Below are 20325 nucleotides of genomic sequence, written 5' to 3'. Positions count from 1 at the left end.
TTAAAAAAAAAAAATCTGAATTTCTAAATATAAATTAAATAACTAAAAAAACCTACAAATATTTTATAAGGCTGATTAATTTACATACAGGGGCCAAACAGGGATCTTTTTCTTTTTTCTTTTTTTTGAGACGGAGTCTCCCTCTGTTGCCCAGGCTGGAGTGCAGTCGCACAATCGTGGGCTCAATGCAACCTCTGCCTCCCAGGTCCGAGTGATTCTCCTGCCTCAGCCTCCCGAGTAGCTGGGGTTACAGACACCCGGCACCATGCCCAGCTAATTTTTTTTTTTGTATTTTTAGTAGAGACGGGTTTCACCGTGTTAGCCAGGATGGTCTCGATCTCCTGACTTCATGATCCGCCCACCTCGGCCTCCCAAAGTGCTGGGATTACAGGCGTGAGCCATCGTGCCAGGCCAGGGATCTTTTTCTTGTGGCTACTGTCTTTTAAATATAAATAATGATTTCATTTTGGAAACCACATACTTTTTACTGACCAGACATAACATTTCCCAGTATTATAAACTTTATATATTAAAGAACATGCTAATGTTAGTAAAATGATTATAGAAATGATCTAAAACGGACACAAGAAAATCAGCCCTGTGTTTATTTTGAAATGTGGTTTAATTTCTGCAGATGCGATTTACACTTGATTTTATTTCGATAATACTGAAATTATGATAAGCTTGCATTTATTGAGAAAGCACAGATCCACATTGGAGAAAAGCAGCACATGCTATTACTGACATTTCACAGGAATACTTAGTGTAATACCCCCCAACACCCCTCAGGGTTCTGTTTTTGGCCTAATGCTTGGGATAGGAGTCTCTGGATCTTTAATTCAGGTTAACTAAGTTGACTTTGGGGCAGCTTTGGATAACAACAGCACACTCACTCGTTATCCATCCTGCTTGCTCTAAATTCAAGGTTTCAGGTGAGAAAAGTCATGCCCCTGGACTCAAAACAGGACCCTTGGTCTGACTGTCTGCTTTTTCTTTCAAGAGCCATTTCTTCCTGTTAACAATAGAATCTCTTGCATAAATGCTGAAGTTAATCACCTCAGGTAGTTCTCCCCAAGGCTTTGTTGTGTCAAAGTCATGTAAGAAGTCAGATATAAACTTGCTGATTTACCCTTCTTTCAGACCTATGACCCATTCTTCTTCCTTCTACATCTTAAATGGTTAAAGACTCTCCTCTAATAGGAATTATATCCCTTATTGCTTCCTCAATTATATTTAGTACAAAGCTCAAAAGGTACCTCACAAAATTAAAATGCTTGTGGCTGGGAGTGCTAGCTCACACCTGTAATCCCAGCATTTTGGGAGGTCAAGGTGGGCAGATCATCTGAGGTAAGGAGTTACAAACCAGCCTGGCCAACATGGTGAAACCCCATCTCTACTTAAAAATACAAAAATTAGCCAGGTGTGGTGGCATGCATCTGTAATCCCAGCTACTCAGGAGGCTGAGGCACAAGGAACACCCTGAACCTGGCAGGCCCACTGCACTCCAGTCCGGGCAACAGAGCGAGACTCTGTCTCAAAAAAACAAAACAAAGAGCTTTTAAATTTAAGTTTTTCTGTTTTTACTTAAACTATTTCAAACATATAGAAAAGTAAAGAAGCCATTATAACAAACTTATGAACCTATTACTTAGGTTTAGTGAATGTCATATTTTGCCATGTTTCAGTTTTTTGTTTAAAAGAAATATGTTACAGATGTAACAACAGAATTTTCCCTACCCCCACCAACAATCACAAGGGTGGTTAAAATTACCATGCACAGCTTTATATTTTTTACAACTTATGCATTAATACTACATGGTATTGTTTTCAAATTTATACACAATTTTTTTCCCCTTAATGTAACAGGTTTTGAATTTTATCCCTGTTGTTATCTTATTATTTGATTACAGACAAAACACTAATTTATTTTTACTAGCTAGTAGCTTCTTTCCATTTTAAAAATAATTAGTGTCGTCTATTTTTGTGTATTTTAATAAAGTTGCATAATTTTCCCAATAAAGGTTTTTGTTAAAGTGATGTATATAATTAATCTCTACTCCTACCCCATGATATTTCCCACTCCCCTATCTTTCCGCACCCCAACTATTTAATTATTCACACACTCTCTTCCCTCCACTATAATAACATATGCCCAATAAAGACAGGATTTTCTTGTTTTTGTTCACTGCTGTATCTTGAGCATTTAAGTGAATCAATTTTTATTAGAAAAAAATTACACTGCTATATCCTTGTTCACTGCTATATCTTGAGTATTTTTAAAGTGAATCAATATTTTTATTTTAAAAACTTACATTTTAGGCCAGGCGTGGTGGCTCATGCCTGTAATCCTAGCACTTTGGGAGGCTGAGGCAGGAGGATCACCTGAGGTCAGGAGTCCGAGACCAGCCTGACCAACATGGAGAAACCCCATCTCTACTAAAAATACAAATTTAGCCAGGCGTGGCGGCACATGCCTGTAATCCCAGCTACTCGGGAGGCTGAGGCAGAAGAATCACTTGAACCTAGAAGGCGGAGGTTGTGGTGACCTGAGATCATGCCATTGCACTCCAGCCTGGGCAACAAGAGCGAAACTCCGTCTCGGGTAAAAAAATAAAAAAAATGTATTTTAATTGTTTGCTACAAGCATATAGTAATGCAACTGATCGGCTGGGCACAGTGGCTCACGTCTGTAATGCCAGCACTTTGGGAGGCCAAGGCAGGCGGATTATGAGGTCAAGAGATCGAGACCATCCTGGTCAACATCGTGAAACCCCCATCTCTACTAAAAATACAAAAATTAGCTGGGTGTGGTGGTGCACGCCTGTGGTTCCAGCTACTTGGGAGGCTGAGGCAGGAGAAATGCTTGAACCCAGGAGGTGGAGGTTGTAGTGAGCCAAGGTCGCGCCACTGCACTCCAGCCTGGGCGACAGAGCAAGACTCTGTCTCTTTCTGATTTCAAATAGCTCACTTTGTAGAATGTGTTGGGTTTTTTTTTTTTTTGGAGACAGGGTCTCGCTCTGTCACCCAGTCTAGACCTCCTGGGCTCAAGGAGTCCTCTTGCCTCAGCTTGCTGAATAGCTAGGACTGCAGGTGCGCACTACCACATCAGCTTTTTTTTTTTTTTTTGGTAGATAGGGTTTTGTCACCCAGGCTGCTCTCAAACTCCTGGCCTCAAGCAATCCACCTGCCTTGACCTCCCAAAGTATTGGGATTATAGATGTGAGACACCATGCCCAGGTTGGGTTTCTTTATAAACAATTGTCTCCAAAAAAAGAGAAATGTCTGTCCCTTTCTTTGGTTAAGTTTCTAAATAAAATTATTAATTTGTCAAATTTGCTTTCTGCATCTATCAATTCTTTCAGATATTATCCAAAATTTTTCTTAATCTGCTTTCCCCCCTCTATCTGTTAATGTGATCATCTGTAACACATTTGGCCTATTACTAAATAGCCTCCCAAAGCACAGAAGAAACTAACTTCATAAAAACACTTACTGTCTCCAAAGCTATCATCACCTCTTCTAGGTGGGTAGTCATCAAAGCTGTCTGTAGCAGGACGAGCCCTCCAGTCTGTATCTGTTTTGTCAGAATCCCGATTTCTATCACGGCCAAAAGAACGATCATCCCTGTCTACAGATACATTAAAACAAAAACCGTAAGTTAGCTCATAAAAACTTTGCCCGATGTTTCTCACACATAGAAAAACCCCACTTGACCGTATTTTTCACTTTCACATCACACTGTCATCCCAGTTACCTCAGGCCCCATAAGTACATGCTCCAATTCAACCCGAGTGGTTCTTTTCCTCCCATTTTTTCCTATTGATTTAATGCTTAGCTATCTCAAATTCTGCATAGGCCAGGAGTCCGTGAAACATATACAAATTAGGTCCCCTTTGTGACCAATGTGCTGTTAGGCAGATAATCTATTTATCATCTATTTAATGTTCATCTAGATCAATCAGGCTTTTCAATCTTGACATGCATTTTGGGCTGCATAATTCTTTGTTGATAGGGACTGTCCTATCCCCTACAGAATTAACCCCTGGATTCTACTTATGTCAGCAGCACTCCCTCCAATTGTGACAACCTACACTGTCTTAAAACATTGCCAGAAATCCCCTGTGGGGCAAAACTGATTGAAAACTGTTACTGTAGATTCAGGCAGGCCCACCACTACCCCTATTAAAATTTTCTGGGAAAGGATGGTTTGTTGTCATCCTAGGACCATTACCAGTCAGAAATCTCTACCAGTTTCCTTACCTTTATCCTGTGCTTGATCAGCAACGTCCACTCGAATTCTCCTGTTACCTAGAGACTGAGAGCATAGGACCATATTAACCAACCTTTTGCCCCATTATGCACAAATCCCTTGAGTGACCTTGAACGTCTGGGCATAGCAGAAGCACTAGGGGAAGGAAGATAAAGGAGAACACTGTAATCTAGCTAACACTCCAATCTGTGGGCTAAAGAGTCCTTTATAAAGACTTAAAAATTCAACAAATTTAAGCTGGCTTTGAATATTAGGTCAATTATCATACTACTTTTACAAAGCTTAATTTCACAGAACAGAATTAACTTTTTAACGATCCAAGGTAATTTGTCAAATGTAGTAAATTAAAAACAATCCTCACATAACTAGCTGAATAAAAGGCATATTTGGTGCCACAGCAATTATTTATCAAAATTTATAGAAGCCAGGTGCAGTGGCATGTACCTACAGTCTCAGCTCTTTGGGAGGCTGAAGCGGGAGGATCACTTAAGCCCAGGAGTTCAAGTCCAGCCTAGGCAATATAGCAAGACCCTGTCTCCTAAAAATAAAAACACCCAACACATTTATAGAGCCCCTACTAGTACTATACACCAGCAAAATTGCATAAAGCATGCTTTGTCTACAATCTTAGGTTCTTTCACTCAGTATTACCTTTGGATAAATCAGTTCTTCCAGAGATACCCTCTGACTTCCCTTTCCCACATCATTATTTACACACTTTGAACCCAATTAATTCTACTGCTGATTTTTCCTCATTTCATAGTAGAATCTACAGTTGAAGAAGGATAACAATGATTTTTAGTTAAAAATACCCAAAACTATATTAAACACCACTATAATGAAATCTTTAGTAACAAAGTAACTCTTAAATATGCACCACAACAATATATTAAGTAATAGTTCATCTAGTAAGCATCAAATAGTTAACAACTGCATGGTATTCTTTTTCTTATCCAGACTGAGTAAGGTTAGAGACCACTAAAGTTAATAAAATCTAAAAACAATCCAATAAGAGTAACTCTGGAACAACATTAGACCTTCATATGCATTTAAATTTAACTAAGTACATTAATTTTTATCTCTATTTCACGCTGATGACAGATTATGATGATGGTAATTATGAGGCAGCAAAACTATTTCTAAGAGGTGTTGATTTCAATCATGTCATAGGGCAAATTAGGACTTATGGGCACGAATTATGGCACAAATGGCACTAGAAATTGCCTTATCAATAAACAATAAGGTGTTTTTGGAGTTAAAGGAGGAAAAAAGTCTTTTTTCTTCTGAGATATAAGCCTCTCAAGTTCTGGGACAGGAAAATATTTTGTAGAGAGTGTTGACAAGCAGAAGGATTGGATATTTGTCTCTCTCCTATAATATATTCCTTTGTAGGAAATGTTTCCAAATCCTCTTAAATGAACAAAAAATACCATTACAACACTTCCCTGAAAATGAGATATGCCTTTCAATACTAAACAAATTTGATTTTTCTATTTGCCTTTATCAGGTCAGATTACTCTGAAAAAGTCATAGGAGTTGAGGCAACACTATGGGTAAACCAATGTGAGACTTTTTTAGAGACATGGTGTGTGGCGCGTTTCTTCCACAATTTTCCACCTAAGTACCTCTTCTAAATTATTGGGGCCTACTGAATTTGCTGAAGTGTGACTTGCTAAATGTTGAATGTTAAGTGATATACTGTTAAATAATGCAGGCCTTTATTTGTAGATATGGGAATCTTTGAAGTGAGCCACTCACTCAACCTAAAAAATATCAGTTTGATAAATAAACACGAGATTTGTGAACTTACACCCCTCATATCCCCACTCTTATTTTCTTTACCTCTTCATTGAGACTCAGGGCACTGAGCAGGGAATCCAGGTCCTCAAATTCAGCATAACCAAAACCTTTCAACCTCTCTGGATTGCTGGGTTCACGTGGTAAACGCACTGCACTGATCTGAAGGAATAAGAAACAACAAAGTTTCCCAACGTTCTTCATTTGCCATTTTTTGAGAGGAGTACGAAAGCATTACTGTATGTGCGTGAATTTTTATGAATACACAAGAACATGGTTGTCTCAGGAGGAAAACTGATGCAGAGGGATAGTAGAAACTTTACTAAATGCCCTATTATACCTTCTGAATTTTGAACTATATGAATTTAACCCTTAAAAGAAATATGAATTCAGGCCAGGTGCAGAGGCTCATGCCTGTAGTCCCAGCACTGTGGGAGGCTGAAGCAGGTGGATCATCTGAGGTCAGGAGTTCAAGAGCAGCCTGACCAACATGGTGAAACCCCATCTCTACTAAATATAAAAAATTAGCTGGGCATGGTGGCACATGCCTGTTATCCCAGCTACTTGGGAGGCTGAGGCAGAATTGCTTGAACCTGGGAGATGGAGGTTGCAGTGAGCTGATATTGCACCGTTGCACTCCAGCCTGGGCAACAAGAGCGAAACTCCATCTCAAAAAAACAAACAAACAAACAAACAAACAAACAAACAAAAAAACTAAATTATATATATATATATATATTTTTGAGACAGAGTCTTATTCTGTCACCCAGGCTGGAGTACAGTGGCACAATGTCAGCTCACTGCAACCTCTCCCTCTCAGGTTCAAGCAATTCTCCTACCTCAGCCTCCCGAGTAGCTGGGATTACAGACGTGTGCCACCACGCCCAGCTAATTTCTGTATTCTTAGTAGAAGAACACAACATTAGCCAGGCTGGACTCGAACTCCTGACCTCAAATGATCCACCCACCTCTGACTCCCAAAATGCAGGGATTACATGTGTGAGCCACCATGCCCAGCCTTAAACTGTATTTTTAGTTGTTTAAGAGCAACTGCTGATTCCACAATTAGTCTTTTTTAGACACTATCCTCAATATCTAGTTAATTATTACAACTTTTACACTTACATTTAATCCTCTAAAGAATTCCTTAATTGACTCTTCTGTCACATCATAGGGTAGGTTCCCTAGAAAAGCAGTGTAGGGTGGCGATTTGGGAAGACGGCTCCGGTCGATATTGGGTTCCCGAGCAGCCCGTGGAGCAGTGGGAAGGATGGAACGGTCAATTGGAGGCGCCCTGTACACATCGTCGTCATTACTGTGCCACGTTGTTGAAACTAGGATAGAGGAATGAATACAAGAATTAGAAGAAACGTCTCTCACTACTGTCATAGAACAAGAGGACCCATGTTAACTGCCAAATATTAAACATGCTATACAAGGAAACAGACAAAAAAAAAAGTGGGGGTTCACTAACAAGGGCGCTTTACAAAAAGAAGATGCTTCTGAGATTAATTATGACACCTCAATCCTTATGTAGCAAAGAAATACTATTCCATAAATGTATGGAATTATTCCATAAATACAACTGTTCATGGAATATTACTGTGTGCCAGCTACTTTATATTAATTATATCCCATCTTATCTAACAGTCCTATGAGGTTGTCCCCCATTCTACAGAAAAGCAAACTCAGATTTCACATAGTAATTTGCCCAAGGTCACAGATGGTAAAGCTAGGATTCAAACCTGGGTCCCTCTTACTCCAGGTGTATTTAACGACTACTGACAACTCTCATACTCCTAGTGGCGAGGCTGAAGTGAGTATTTTTCTGCATGGTCTATCCTCCCTTAAAAACAATAAGCCCAGCTCGGTGGCTCACGCCTGTAATCTCAGCACTTTGGGAGGCCAAGGTGGGTGGATCTGACGTCAGGAGTTTAAGACCAGCCTGACCAATATGGTGAAACCCTGTCTCTACTAAAAATACAAAAATTAGCCAGGCACGGTGGCGCGTGCCGGTAATCCCAGCTACTTGGGAGGCTGAGACAGGAGAATTGCTTGAACCGGGAGGCGGAGGTTGCGGTGAGCCAAGAGACTGCGCCACTGCACTACAGTGTGGGCGACAGAGACTCCGTCTGAAAACAAACAAAAAATACAACAACAACAATCTTTCCCTACAGAACTGTCCATGAATTTGTACTTCAGATACCAACACTTATGGGAAGTACGACCTATATAAAATTTCCTGTTTTGGCTGGGTGCGGTGGCTCATGCCTATAATCCCAGCACTTCGGGAGGCTGAGGCAGGTGGATCATGAGGTCAGGAGTTCAAGACCAGTCTGGCCAAAATGGTAAAACCCCAACTCTACTAAAAATACAAAAAGTAGCTGGCGCGGTGGCAGGCACCTGTAATCCCAGCTACCCAGGTGGCTGAGGTAGGAGAATCGCTTGAACCCCAGGAGCAGAGGTTGTGCTGAGCTGAGAGTGCGCCACTACACTCCAGCCTGGGCGATAAGAGTGAGACTGTATCAAAAAAAAAAAAAAAAAAAAAAAAAATCCCATTTTTAGGAATTATGAGAACAGGTCACAAGAAAAATTATTCTTTCAGCATGCAATAAAAGATTTTCAGGAAAAAAACAATGGTAATGAGATTTATGTCATACCTGGTAATTATAAAAAATAGCTCCTGATTATTTCTGGTGACTCCCTGAAGGTACAGAACTTGTCCAAATGACATTCAATGACTCTTCTTTATTTTCCCACCATAATTAGTGTTCTCATTCCTTTTCCTCAGACCAGTTTTGTTTACCCAAGGACACTGATTTTATACTAATAACTCCTAGAATTAATTATTCCTTGGCTCTGAGTAAACATAGCTAACAGATTACACTGAAACATCACTTTTTGTTTTTAATTTTTTTGAGATGGAGTCTCGCTCTGTCACCCACACTGGAGTACAGTGGCATGATCTCGGCTCACTGCCACCTCCACCTCCCGGGTTCAAGCAATTCTCCTGCCCCAGCCTCCCGAGTAGCTGAAATTACAGGCACATGCTACCACGCCCAGCTAATTTTTGTTTTTAGTAGAGACAGGTTTTCACCATGTTGGTCAGGTTGGTCTTGAACTTCTGATCTCACATGATCTGTCTACCTCGGCCTCCCAAAGTGCTGGGATTACAGGTGTGAGCCATTGCGAGCAGCCTGAAACATCACTTTATGAGGACCCCATAGAATTGCTTACTTTTAAAATGAAGAAAATGAGGCCCAAAAGAATAGTAACTTAAGAAGTCTGTTAGTGCAAGAGCAAGAACTATCAAAGCTCTCTTAAATGACCACTTCAGTCTTCACTGCAAAGTCTGATAGCCCAAACCTCAGAATAAACCTTAGATTCTACAAAATATGTAAGATTTCAGGTGCTAAAAAATGAGTAAGTTCTTTTCAGATTACAAATGATGTGAATTATTATGTAATAGGTTTCCTCTAGAAAATAATAAACATTCCAAACATGATGACAAAAGAAAAATTACCATCTCCTTCCAGGTCATCCGTTTCATCAGCCCAGCTGACTGGTTTGGAAACATAGGTGCTTCCTCCACCAGTACCCCCATCCTCAGCCAGAAAGTCTGTTAGGGAGATAGTCTTCCCCTTCTTATTCTTCTTTTTTGCTGTTTTAAAAGGCAAGAGAAAGATTATTCATCAATACCCAGATATTTACAGGGCTGGTACAATGCAATATTGTAAAACGTTATTTTCAAAGAAAGTAACATGGACACTCCTCAAATGGTTAAATTATGGCATTTCCATGAAGGGGTACTATACAGACATAAATAAGGAGAAAGCACAATATAATGGTACAAAAAGAAGAAGTGAACAATAAGAAATTTAAAAGTTGCAGAATATCTATTATGTGTAAACACATGTTTACGTATGGAAAAGGGTCTGGGTGTTTGAGATACCCCCTGGAGAGTATGTTTGGAGTGTGGGGGCAACCTTTTATTTTCTACTATATTCACTTATCATTTGAGATCTTTAATTTTGTAAGTACTTCTATTCAGTTACTACTTTCACTGCTCCTTGGATAAAAAAGATGAATAAAAATTTGTATCTCACATAACACATTCTGTATGGCAGTTCTGAAGATTGTTTGACACTTGTAAACAAACCATAGGAGGAAGGAATCACAACTATCCTTTTTCTTTTTTTTGAGACAGAGTCTTGCTCTTGTATCCCAGGCTGGAGTACAATGGTGCCATCTCGGCTCACTGCAACCTCTGCCTCCTGGGTTGAAGAAATTCTCCTGCCTCAGCCTCCCGAGTAGCTGGGATTACAGCACCCGCCACCATGCCCGCTAACTTTTTTGTGTTTTTAGTAGAGACGGGGTTTCACCATGTTGGCCAGGCTGGTCTCAAACTCCTAACCTCAGGTGATCCACCTGCCTCAGCCTCCCAAAGTGCTGGGATCATAGGTGTGAACCACCACACCCGGCCCCATTTTTTTTTTTTCTTTTTTGGGACAGGGTCTTGCTCTGTTGTCCAGGCTGTAGTGCAGTGGTGTGGCCACGGCTATCTGCAGCCTCAACCCTCCCAGGCTCATGCGATCCTCCCACCTCAGCCTCCTCAATAGCTGGGACCACAGAGGTACACCACCATGTCCAGCTGATTTTTAATTTTTTTTTTTATTCCCTATGTTGCCTAGGCTGGTCTCAAGTATCCTGGAGGATCCTAGGCTCAAGTGATCCTCCTGCCTCAGTCTCCCAAAATGCTGGGATTACAGGTATGAGTCATGGTGCCTGGCCACAACTATCAATTTACAGAAAAGGAAACTAAGTCTCAGAGAGGTTAAGTGAAACACTAGATGTCTGTAAAGTTACAGAGACATTAGATGGCTAGGCTGAAGATAAAACCCAAGTTTTTTTCATACGAAGTCCAAGGTTCTTTCTATATACCAAGGTATCCTTGCCTCTCAGCAGCTTATTCTATGTCAGATTATCAAAACCATGGTAAAACGTACTGCTATTTGTAGTGTTCAAATGGTAAAAGTCATATTTCCTAGATCTCTCTGCCCTCTAGAAAAAATGTCCTTCTCTACTGTAACAACACTGCATATGAGGATATAATGCTAAAAGGAAAACACAAGAAAACCCTAATAACCAACACATTTAAGTGTTTCCCACCATTATGGAATACTTTGTAATCTCCAAATGGTTCAGCTTAGCGAACTGACACTGCTCTTTCTTTTTGGTCCTCAGAACTTCTGAGAAGTTACCACCAATCAAGAACTAATTCAGAAGAGCAGAAGGGACTCAGTAAAGTTCCAGAACTGGCCTGATAGCAGACACTACATGATTAAGAAAAAAGCAAGCAGCTTTGTTGTAAAAAAGATTGGCTTCATGGTTTTTATAATCACGAATTTCTCCTCCATGTTCCAACTGTCACCTGATTTTTAATCCAAGAATATCAAAGTTGATGTACCCCTTTGTTTAACTGAAGGTTGCTTTCTCAGTTGGTATCTGCCTTTCTTTCAAAATTCAACTTTCAGGAAATAAAGGTAACCAGTTTGCTATGAATGTTAACACACAGCCTTCCGGACACAATCGGAACCTGAAGTATTACGGTCTCAACGTGCAAACCAGATGAACCCGGCTAAAATAATCAAAGTTGACCACGAACATGGTATTTTCCATATCTCTCAAGTGACTTAACATTAATCCAGCTCCGAAAGTATCGTTTATGATCAACCAGATCACATTTTGAATCCATCCTACTTTTTTTTTTTGAGATGAAATCTCGCTTTGTCATACAGGCTGGAGTGCAGTGGTGTGATCTTAGCTCACTGCAACCTCCGCCTCCCGTGTTCAAGTGATTTCTCCTGCCTCAGCCTCCCAAGTAGCTGGGACTACAGGTGCGTGCCACCATGCCAGGCTAATTTTTTTTTTTTTAGTTTTAGTAGAGACAGGGTTTCACAGTGTTAGCCAGGATGGTCTCGATCTCCTGACCTTGTGATCGGCCTCCCAAAGTGCTGGGATTATAGATGTGAGCCAACGCGCCTGGCCTGCTTTCTTTTTCTTTTCTTTTCTTTTCTTTTTTTTTTTTTTTTTTTTTTTGCAGTGGTGCAATCATGGCTCACTGCGGCTTTGACCTTTTGGGCTCGAGCAGTCCTCCCACTGTAGCCTCTTGAGTAGCTGGGACTATAGGCATGCACCACCACGCCCAGTTAATTTTAAAATTTTTTGTAGAGGCGGGGGTCTTGCTACGCTGCCCAGATTGGTCTTCAACTCCTGGCCTCAAGTGGTCCACCTGTCTCAGCCTTCCAAAGTGCTGGGATGAGATGTGAGCCACTGCACTTGGCCTTATTCCATAGCTTTCAAAGAATACAGTTATGCAGATGTTGGGTCTCATAGCACTTTTATTGCTGCAGCTCATATGCAAAAGTTTTTTTTTTTTTTTTTTTTGAGAGGGAGTCTCACTCTGTTGCCCAGGCTGGAGTGCAGTGGCACCATCTTGCAACCTCTGTCTCCCAAGTTCAAGTGATTCTCCTGCTTCAGTCTCCCGAGTAGCTGGGATTACAGGCACGTGCCACCAAGCCTGGCTAATTTTTGTTATTTTTAGCAGAGACAGGATTTCACCATGTTGGCCAGGCTAGTCTTGAACTCCTGACCTCAAAGGATCCACCCACCTCGACCTCCCAAAATGCTGGGATTACAGGAATGAGCCACTGTGCGCCCAGCCTCATATGCAAAGATCTACGGGAGAGTTTAATAAGCTAACATGGATAAGACATGAGGTAAACCACTTATTTTAGACTTTTTCATATCATTTAATTCAAAAATAGAGTCTGGGATTAACATGATGCTAGCTAGATATCCTTACCCTCATGGGGCTTAATCTGGTATCATCAGCTAATATCCAATTATTAACCTGTCCTTCCACTGGGAGGATAAAAATAGAACTGATGGTCAGTACAATGAGGTCAAGTTCAACATAAGAACATAACAATCTGAATAAGGTATCCCTTTCCTCTTTGTTCTATATACGTATCTTCTACCAAAACAGCAGAATGTGGAATTAATCTGCCCTTTAGTCCGATTTGGCTTAAATCAACTTTGTAGATCAGTTTCTCAACTCTTACCCCTTGACTCCTTTGACAAACAAGTTTCCTCTTTAATGTTATTTGAAATTTCCAAACAAATTAAATATCATGACTAAAAAATATTAAAGGCACTTTTAAATCTTAGAATGTCTTTTCAAATCACAAGTCTCCCCCTCCTCTGATTGCCACCCACTCCCAGGCCCTCTGGTTAAGAAATTACTGTTGGACGAGTCTTTTTTTTTTTTTTTGAGACAGAGTTTTGCTCTTGTTGCCTAGGCTGTAGTGCAATGGTGCAATCTTGGCTCACCAAAACCTCCATGTCCCAGGGTCAAGCAATTCTCCTGCCTCGGCCTCCCGAGTAGCTGGGATTACAGGCAGGCGCCACCACACCTAATTTTGTATTTTTAATAGAGACGGGGTTTCTCCATGTTGGTCAGGCTGGTCTCCAACTCCTGACCCCAGGTGATCCTCCTGCCTCCATCTCCCAAAGTGCTGGGATTACAGGCGTGAGCCACTGCACCCCAGCTATTAGATAAGTCTTAAAAAAAAAAAAAAAAAAAGGCTAAAATTCCGTACAAGATCTTTAACTTATTTAACTGCAGCAGCAGCATTGACTCAGTCACAACATGAACAGCAGGTTTAAAGGAATTAGCCCTTGAAAAGCAAAATCAATAAGCCTAAAGTAGGTGCCCGTGTTTGTTCCACTCCATTTCATTCCAGTAACTGAGAAAAGATGTTATCTAAATCCTCCATGCCCTTTGCTCCCCCAATACCTAGGCCCATTACATGTTTAGATATCAACAGTGTTCCCTCTGCCTTATAAGTAAAGCACTGTTTAATGCTCCAGGTTTATCAATCCTTTGCAATTCGACAATGAACTGGTCCAATTCTTTAATTTTCTCTAAATCTTATGTGAACTGGTTAAAAAGGTAACAAATCAATCACCTCGCAAAACAAAACGTGTCCCAATTATTTATACATGGTCTACAGTGGGGAAAAGACACCACCAGCTCTTTATATATCCATACAGGTTTAATAGAAGATCTTAAAAACGGAAATATTGCTAAGTCCAGAAGCCCTTAAACAAGAGACAACACATTCATGGTTTTCTTAATAAACAGAATTTGTTATAATAGACACTAAAATAAATACAACCTACTTCTTAACTCAGAGTTTCTCTATTTCAGCACTACTCATATTTTAGCTTAGGTAATTTCTTGTCATGGGGCGATCTTTAGCAATATCTCTGACTCTCCTCATTAGATGCCAATAGCAACCCCCGACAACAATTCCACTGTGACAACCAAAAGCGTCTCTGGACACTGCCAAATGCTCTATGGTGGGATGGGGGTTTGGGATGAAAGACTGTCCCTTAGTTGAGAACCATGTTCTAAGTGATGTTTCACTTCAATGAATAAAAAGATAAATGAAAAGGAAATGTTAGTCCTATACAAAGGACTTTTCTTTGGGGGTGATAAAAAGGTTCTGAAATTAGATAATAATGATGGTTGTACATCTCTGAATACACTAAACCCCACCAAATTGTACAGGGCCTTGCTGTGTCACCCAGGCTGGAGTACAGTAGTGAGATCATGGCTCACTACAGCCTTGACCTCCAGGGCTTAAGCAATCCTCCCACCATAGACTCCCAAGTAGCTAGGACCACAGGTACATGCCACCATCCCTGGCTAATTTTTTAAAAAATTTTTGTAGAGATGTGGTCTCACCATGTTACTTAGGCTGGTCTTGAATTCCTGGGCCTAAGTGATCCTCCTGCCTTGGCACCCCAAAGTGCTGGGATTACAGGTGTGAGCTACTGCACACGGTCCAAACTGTATACTTTATAAGGGCAAATTTTATGGTATACAAATTACATTGAATAAAGCTATTATTAAAAGTGAGTTCTGCCAAATTCTCCATAATTAAAGGCTACTTTAGGCCATGCGTGGTGGCTCATGCCTGTAATCCCAGCACTTTGGGAGGCCAAGGTGGGAGGATCACCTGAGGTCAGGAGCTCGAGACCAGCCTGGCTAACACGGTGAAACTCCATCTCTACAAGAACTGCTTGAGCCCAGGAGGTGGAGATTGCAGTGAGCCGAGACCATGCCACTGTACTCCAGCCTGAGCCATAGAGTGAGACTCTGTCTCAAAACAAAAACAAAAACAACAAAAAAAGCTACTTTAAATAATGAATTAATGATTAACAAATGTTTCCCTAAATCAACAACATTGTATAAACACAATCAATCTACCCAAATAGAGTGTCTAGAATTAGACTAATTACATTGGTGTTTAAAGCCCAGCCATGAAAAGACATTTCATGCAATGTAATATCATAATATTTCACCTTCACCTTTACTGCACTATATAGATGCTCCCCGACTTTATGATAAGACTATCAGGATAAACCCATCTCAAGTAAAAACAGCATTTACTATCCAGATAAACCCATTGTAAAGTTGAAAAGATCCCAATGTAAACCACCCTTTGATTTAGTTGGGGATTGGGTAAGTTTAGCATAGTAGAGATAAAGACTAAGTCAGAACTCATAAGAGCTCCACCATCTTGACTCCCGTACAGATTCAGCTTCATGACCTCTCTGTGCCCAATTACTTCATTTTGACACAAGAAGATGCCATACTACCTTTTCCTTATCCCTCCAGGGATACTGAATTTGATCATTTACATAATCAAAGTGCCCAATGCATGCCATACTAACCATTACCCAAAATGGGAGACAGGAGCTACACAAATTCAAATTAAACTTCTTGATTTGAGTACTTTCCTACTATTGGGACCATAGCAGTATCTACTACAAATTTAAGAAACTGGCTCATAAATGTACATAAGGCAAATCTAATTACAAATATGCACTTAAAATACTGTACTCATCAGTTATTTCCTCTACCATTATGAAAAGAGAATTCCAGAATGTTTTGAGATGAAACATACCTCTTTTTTCAATGACATTACTTAGAAACACTGCTTTATCTTAACTGACAGTATTCTGTATTGGTATTTAAACTTTCAAAAAGAGTTTTAGTTTTAGCCTTCTGGGCATCTTACTCCCAGAATAACATATACATGATGGAGGATGGAATTTGAAACTGGGTAATCTATAAGCAATATACAATGGCAACCCTTAAAACCATTTTACTGTGAGAGTTAGCAGTGTATGAAAACAACCACTGCAGAGCATCTTCTCCCTATAAAAATAATCAAATGAGATGTCACACAGGATGGCATTTTGAAGCATTATGGAAATGAAAGGCCTGTGCATGAGCTTATGTATGTTATTTCCAATTTTAAATTTTTTTTTTTTTTTTTTTTTTGAGACGGAGTCTTGCTCTGTCACCCAGGCTGGAGGGCAGTGGTGCAATCTCAATTTACTGCAATCTCTGCCTCCTGGATTATAGGCGTGAGCCATCATGCCCAGCCCAACACCCCGCCAATTTTTGTATTTTTAGTAGAGACTGGGTTTCACCATGTTGGCCAGGCTGGTCTCGAACTCCTGTTCTCAGGTGTTTTGCCCACCTCGGCTTCCCAAAGTGCTGGGATTACAGGCATGAGCTACTGCAACCTGCTCAATTTGAAAGCATTTTAAATGTTAAACTGTATCAAACACATCTGATTCCCTCTAGGTAAGGGGAGAGCAGACAAATAATGACCACTTTCCAGATAAAGAAACTGAGATTCAAGAGGTAACTGGCTTGTAACAAGTCTACTAAAGTAGTCACAATGAAAATTTAAGGGAAATGAAAAACTTCGTATTTTTAAGACTTTTTTTTTTTTTTTTTTGAGATGGAGTCTTGCTCTTTTGCCCAGGCTGGAGTGCAGTGGCACAATCTCGATTCACTGCAACCTCTGCCTCCCAGGTTGAAGTGATTCTCCTGCCTCAGCTTCCTGAGTAGCTGGGATTACAGGCACGCGACACCACACCCAGCTAATTTTTGTATTTTTAGTAGAGACAGAGTTTCACCATGTTGGTCAGGTTGGTGTCCAACTCCTGACCTAGTGATCCGCCCGCCTCAGCCTCCCAAAGTGCTGGGATTATAGGCGTGAGCCACCGCGCCAGGCCTTGAAGAATTCTTTCTAAGAAGCAAAGCAAGAAATTAAGTGTACTGGCTCAATGTATCAAGTTTCTAGGAATTCAAACTATCCTCATTCTATAGTTAGTTCTGAGACCTACCTTAGTTCTTGAAGGTCAATAATGGATCACACTGGAAACTGGTATTGCTGCAAAGAATTTTTTGGTCTCATTTAACAGTAAAAGAGGCATAATGAAGTTGTTTTATGTATTTTCACACAGAATACATAACATCCATTTCCCTCATCAGGGAATACTGGTTACTTCACAAAGCCAATGTGACTGGAAAAGAGGGGCGGGGAAACCATCCGATAAACCCCAGATTCCTCAAGGGCAGACTGAAAGACGTGACTTGTGCTCAAATACCAGTACCAGCTAAAAAGATTTACTGAAGTGAATTAAAGGAGATGAGGGTTTTCAAGGGAGTGGAGTAAATATGGAAGAACAAGAAAATGGGACGGCACTGAGTAAATCCCTTTAATCAGTCTGGATTTCCCTCAACTTGGTAAAACAAAGGACATAAATTGCTGGCACGTCTTCCGCCTCTAAAAAAAAAAAAACGAAAGTTAAGAAAACACAAATTTTCTTCACTAAATTACTAAACTGTTAAGGTGGCAAATCCAGACCAAGTAAGTACTTTAAGCAACGATTAGTTTAAAATATATTTAGGACTTGTACTAGCCCACTGGAGAAAAAAATTTGAACATTTTTGTAAACTTCAGATGCTTTAGGGCAGCGTCCTAAATTGATGATGACACCTTGATACTTTTAAGTTGCTGAGGAGTCTCAAAGATTATGAGCTTGCTCTGCCAGCTGAGAGTAGTGTGGCCTTAAATAATATTCCTCAGCTGGGAAATACCACCAGCTCTCTGCAGTACCTCAGGATCGAAGGAGACAACAATGCACAAAAGTGCTTGGTCAACTGTCCAACTGTCCAAGTGTTACACCAATGAAAGATCTTCAAATGCACCTCAAATTTCTCAACATTTTCCAAAGCCAACCATAACCCTTAGCTTCTTTGTAACAGAGATGATGAATTACCGGGTAAGAAATGAGCACCCAGAGATGGGAGTTCAAATAATGTTTTCAAGAATGCAAGGTCATGCCAGAGAAAACAAACTATATTCCCCAAACTAAAATCAATGCTACAAGATGTTGGGTCATCACTGCTCTTACAGGCCCATTAGATATGTAAGTAGACTTGCAAGGCAACCTCCAAGGTTGTCTAAAGAAGTAAGCAACTCCAATCACTAGTAATACATAAAGTAAGCAACTCCAGCCACTAGTAAGCACTATCTTAAAGTACCTGCTGGTAGTTGTACAGTTACCTTAACAACAACAACAAAAAAGCTGAAATCTCCCATTGGAGCTATCCACATTCAACCAACATGGAAGCGCCAGAAGAGAAACCTGATCCTTGCATATAGCTGCGCTGAGTAAAAACGCCTCCGAGTATGAGAAAAAAGCCTAGAAGGAAATCCAGGTGCACATCCGTGCTTCTCAACACGTGGGTGCACCACACTGGGTTCCCCACCCCCCAATAGCACCAACCTCCAAGCCTAACACACATACCCTTGGAAGAATACAGGCACAGGGCCACACTCTAGAAAGGGAAGAGACAACCTAAAAGGACATAAAAAGAGCGCAACACAGGCGCGTTAAAAGCTTCCCATCTGGGTTCTAGCGCAAGGACTGACGGCGCGCCCGTCTCCACTACCCTCGTGTCTCCCACCGCGCACGCGCACCACTGCCTTCCCCCGCCCCTCCACCGACTCGCGCTCGCGTTCCAACTGCTCCCCCCACACTTATTCCCCTGCCCCCGACTCCGGTCCGCTACAGCCTCGCGCCTTGGAGACGTAGCCTAATGTGCACTCGTCCGCGCAGCAACCGCCTCCTTCCTTCCTCCACGCCTTCACGTGGGCACGGTGCTTCACGTCTACGAAAAGGCCTCGCACCACCCGCACACCTTTCTGCGCCTCCTTCTCCAAGCCAGAGTCCACCATTACTGCCTATTCCAATCTCGCGCAGAAAGGGTGAAAAGAGTGTGAGGGGGAGGGGAAGGTGTCCTTCCCCTCCCCCCCAAACATCCCGAGGTAGTAACCTAACAGGGCTACGCCGCCAGCCTGCCGCAGCCCTCAATTCAGAAAGGAACCGGTGCCAGCAGTTCCCCGACTTCAGGAAATCAGTGGATCACGCTCGGAGGGGGGTTTCCGAGCCCAGTCCTTGGCCGCGCTCGGCTGCTCGCTCACCTGAGGCCGCCATGTTGGGAGAGGGAAAGAGAACGCAAAGGACCCGGATGAGGCAATCACGTGATTACAGCGGGCGCGTCGGGCTAGGAGACTCGAAGCTGGGAGGGGGCGGGGAGGTGAGGACGGAGACAGGAGGCGGGGCGGCGCTGCTCTAGGTTCGTAAAGCTGCGCGGCGAGGTGGCACGGCTTCCGACGGGAAGACATGCGCGACATGTGGCCAAAGGGGTGGGGCCTGGGTTGTCGCGAAACCCCTCACGCTTTACGTAGGGCTACACGCGGGCGCGGGGCTGGGGTTGAGCCCTGGCCGGCCTCGTGATGCATAGACTTCCTGCCGGAAGAGTGACGGGAAGGGTGGGGCTTCGCTGCTGGTTCCGCTTACTCTGCACGGAGCCGGTGATGGGTGTGGCGAAATGGATGTTCTGAAAGGGAAGAGTCTGAGTTTAACGTACTTTTTTTTTTTGAGACGGAGTTTCGCTGTTGTTGCCCAGGCTGGAGTGCAATGGCGCGCGCGACCTCGGCTCACTGCAACCCCCGCCTCTCAGGTTCAAGCGATTCTCCTGCCTCAGCCTCCGGAGTAGCTGGGATTACAGGCGCCCGCCACTATTCGCTGCTAGTTTTTTGTATTTTTTAGTAGAAACGGTATTTCACCATCTTGGCCATGCTGGTCTTGAACTCCTGACCTCAGGCTGTCCACCGCCTCGGCCTCCCAAAATGCTGGAATTACAGGCGTGAGCCACCGCGACCGGCCTAGTTTTTAAAAGCCACATCAGAAATTACTGTTTATTTATTTTTATTTTTTGAGACAGGGTCTCGCCCTGTCGCCCAAGCTGGAGTGTA

General features: G+C 41.9%; 1 protein-coding gene and 1 long non-coding RNA gene across 4 annotated transcripts in view; one reads left to right on the top strand and one right to left on the bottom strand.

Moving 5' to 3' along the window:
- Window positions 1-13348, top strand: part of LOC107000870 (uncharacterized) — a 33920-nt gene extending 20572 nt beyond the window's left edge. The window contains exons 5-6 of one of the 2 annotated variants that reach the window (XR_013401133.1): window positions 10759-10836; window positions 11312-13348. This is a non-coding gene — a long non-coding RNA (uncharacterized LOC107000870). The remainder of the gene's footprint in view (window positions 1-10758; window positions 10837-11311) is intronic. The other variant, XR_013401132.1, reaches the window with a different exon arrangement.
- Window positions 1-19707, bottom strand: part of EIF4B (eukaryotic translation initiation factor 4B) — a 35392-nt gene extending 15685 nt beyond the window's left edge. The window contains exons 1-6 of one of the 2 annotated variants that reach the window (XM_015151796.3): window positions 19489-19707; window positions 9591-9728; window positions 7193-7401; window positions 6113-6229; window positions 4261-4315; window positions 3494-3628 (exon numbers count right to left, since the gene is read on the bottom strand). In XM_015151796.3, coding sequence (XP_015007282.3) covers window positions 3494-3628; window positions 4261-4315; window positions 6113-6229; window positions 7193-7401; window positions 9591-9728; window positions 19489-19501 — 667 coding nt within the window. In that variant the 5' untranslated portion in view covers window positions 19502-19707. 2 annotated transcript variants of the gene reach the window in all.
- Window positions 19708-20325: the final 618 nt, after the last annotated feature.

Source organism: Macaca mulatta, chromosome 11 (genome assembly GCF_049350105.2).
Source record: "Macaca mulatta isolate MMU2019108-1 chromosome 11, T2T-MMU8v2.0, whole genome shotgun sequence".
Lineage (NCBI taxonomy): Eukaryota > Metazoa > Chordata > Mammalia > Primates > Cercopithecidae > Macaca > Macaca mulatta.
Note: the sequence above shows the minus strand (reverse complement) of the source record. Positions and strands in the feature narration are given on the sequence as shown.